General features: G+C 54.3%; 1 protein-coding gene across 2 annotated transcripts; it reads left to right on the top strand.

Annotated features, from left to right (window-relative positions):
- The first annotated feature begins 263 nt into the window (after nt 1-263).
- Nucleotides 264-2,188, top strand: LOC119306248 (PLASMODESMATA CALLOSE-BINDING PROTEIN 2-like). 2 transcript variants are annotated; one of them, XM_037582522.1, is made up of 4 exons: nt 264-510; nt 640-882; nt 982-1,015; nt 1,758-2,188. In XM_037582522.1, exons 1-4 carry the CDS (start codon nt 444-446, stop codon nt 1,906-1,908), a joined length of 495 nt encoding a protein of 164 aa, XP_037438419.1. In that variant the 5' UTR covers nt 264-443; the 3' UTR covers nt 1,909-2,188. The 2 variants fall into 2 exon arrangements, with proteins under 2 accessions (XP_037438419.1, XP_037438420.1); XM_037582523.1 differs by having other exon boundaries at nt 265-510; nt 643-882.
- The last annotated feature ends 481 nt before the right edge of the window (nt 2,189-2,669 follow it).

Raw genomic sequence — 2,669 nt, 5'->3', positions numbered from 1 at the left:
GCCCCGCACGCCCAAGCCTGTTCCACTCCGTGTTGTGGACCGTCGCTCAGGGGGACGTAGCGTATCCCGCGTGCAGTGCACAGCCGGGTTGGTTGGTTCTCTGTGCTCGGCCGGGCCAGACATCCGATGCTGACAAGTAATCTGACCGTTCATGAAAAGCCACACTGCCTTCTGGACCGGACAGCACCGCCGCTGCTGCGGCTGAACTGGAGGGGTGGCTCCCCATGCTACGCGACGCACGACCCGACCCGGCCCACTCCCTGCCTCCGCTCCTCCAGTCCGGTTTGCCTTGAGCGTGTTCCACCATTGCGCAGCACCCACCCTCCTCTCCCCCCATTAAAACCCCGCCCCGTCCGGCAGGCCAAGGCACGCATACACACACGCGCCTGCCTGCGATCTGACGCCACCACACCGGCCAAGGAAGCAAGGAACCTGCTCCATCCATGGCGTCCCACGCGGGCCGCCTCCTCCTGCTCCTCGCGCTGGCCGCCGCGCTCGCCGGCCGCTCCGGTACGCCCCCGAACCACATTTCCTCTTCTTCTTCTTTTTTCACCCAAAATAGCTAGATGGTTCGGTTCTTGGAAATCTGTTTTATTGTTGGCTTACTGCTGTTCTTGATGGCCGTGGGACGATGAGCAGCAGAGGGGGCGTGGTGCGTGTGCCGCACGGACCTGCCGGACGCGACGCTGCAGAGGACGCTGGACTACGCGTGCGGCAGCGCCGCCGACTGCAAGCCCATCCAGCCCAACGCCGCCTGCTTCGCCCCGGACACCGTCAAGGCGCACTGCTCCTACGCCGTCAACAGCTACTACCAGCGCAGCGGCCAGAACTCGCTCGCCTGCGTCTTCTCCGGCACCGCCGTAGTCTCCTCCGTCGACCCAAGTACCCACCTGCTCTACTCATCCACTCGCTCACCGTTTCTTTCCCTGCTGCCCCAATCGCACAGTTCTAGATTTCTGATGATGCTCCGTTTTCTTGCAGGCACCAACGGCTGCAAGTACCCTGCGACCCCAAGGTAACGCGCCTCGTTGCTGACCTGCTACACTATTTTTGCAGAGTTCATCGTCCTCTCTTTTCTCCTTGAGAAAATAGACATCACATCTAAGAACTAGTAGTAAGATGTAGGAGGATTGTTGAGCATTATCTCAGTCTTCTTTCAGTTTCATTGCTACCCCCAGAAAACCCTTTACAGCCAACAGCATTTGGCCCATTTACTAGCTACCAGACGGATTGCAATCCCGAATATTTATGAAGTACAAAATGAGATGTCACATGCACATCTCTTGCTTACAACTCTGGTCCAGTAGTGCACCATCATTCATTAGCATGCTTTTGGCCGTCCTCACATTTTCACAAGACGCCATTGCAGCCCAGCTAGGGGTCATTGCCTTGCCTCATTGGGTCATTGACCAGCAATAATCAGAGGATATATTTGGTGGCTGCTGCCATGTGATAGCATCCGCTGTGGGGCGGTGTGTCCGTTACTTGGCTGGGAAACCTGATGCGCGTGGGGTTCCCCTCTTTTCCCACATTTGGCTGCATCATCGCTGCACAACTTGTGTCATCCTGGACTCCTTTGAGGGGAATCCTATATGCTCCTTTTGAAACTAGTCCTCGCAAATTAGCAGGCCATTAGGTGCGAAGGGAGTTGCAGCCGTTTCGATTAGTCTGTTCTGGTCCCTTTTACAGCAGTAATCAACTCCTTGTAAATGGTTGAGCACAGCTCATCATTGTGTGTTTTTTGTTTGTTTGTTCAGTGCTCCTGACAGCCCGCCGCCGCCAATGGCGCAAGGTCCGAACGGCAAGGACACCAGTGGCGGCGCCGACGTTCTCCCGGTGGCCGGAACCGCGACGCGGGCGGTCATCCTGGCCTGTTGCTCGCTCCTCGCTCTGTACCTCATGGCGTGACCAGAGGAGACACAAGGCACCCCTCCTGCACCGGCCCTTGGTTTAGGGTGTCTTGTTTCTGCACATTTTCTCTTAGTAGTGGTGGTAGGAAGAGAACCTTTGTGATGAGATGATGATGGTATTCCGTTCTGGTGGAAGATTGAAGATAGCCAGGGAGTGTCAGTGAAACCATGATTGTTTAGTGGAGGGTTTAGGGCTGATGTAGTGATGCTGTTATGACCTGATGCTGTGTCTTGGAGGATGCTACTGTCATGACTTGATTCTACCATGTTTGGTTGTCTGGTTCTTTGGTGCAGATCATGGGAAATTGGCAGATCAGTGGAGTGCAGCTTGCTGTACCAAAATCCGGTTACATTGAAACAGTAAAGACTGTTCCATGTCTTCCCTTCGTCAAAGCGATGCCTCTTCGCTTGTCAAAATTTAATATGTACGCCGTGTCGTCGTGGAACAACCAGCGACACTAAGAAGCTATAAACCGGAGAACTTTGAAATATTTCACAAATTGTTCCAGCATTTTTCGTTTCGGCCCAACTCCCTGACGAAAAAAACTCATGGGCCACAAATCCGTTTCCGGTCCGTCAGGTCGTCTCGGCATGAAGGGATCTTTCAAAGCCAGCAAGCTACTACACACGCATTTGTTGAAAGCTTCATCAGTCATCACCGAGCTGTAGATCGTCTAGGTGAGGAAGCTGAGCTGCAACACGGTTGCTGCAGCAAATATCCCTCATGCTGCACTGATTATCAGACGTAAGGCTCCCCTT

Source organism: Triticum dicoccoides, chromosome 5B (genome assembly GCF_002162155.2).
Source record: "Triticum dicoccoides isolate Atlit2015 ecotype Zavitan chromosome 5B, WEW_v2.0, whole genome shotgun sequence".
Lineage (NCBI taxonomy): Eukaryota > Viridiplantae > Streptophyta > Magnoliopsida > Poales > Poaceae > Triticum > Triticum dicoccoides.
Note: the sequence above shows the minus strand (reverse complement) of the source record. Positions and strands in the feature narration are given on the sequence as shown.

Bases quoted from the DNA above. Each gene is read 5' to 3' on its own strand.
- LOC119306248 (XM_037582522.1), top strand. From the start codon at position 444: ATGGCGTCCCACGCGGGCCGCCTCCTCCTGCTCCTCGCGCTGGCCGCC. The intron at 511-639 runs GTACGCCCCCGA...GACGATGAGCAG, and splicing joins CGCGCTCGCCGGCCGCTCCG to CAGAGGGGGCGTGGTGCGTG. The intron at 883-981 runs GTACCCACCTGC...GTTTTCTTGCAG, and splicing joins AGTCTCCTCCGTCGACCCAA to GCACCAACGGCTGCAAGTAC.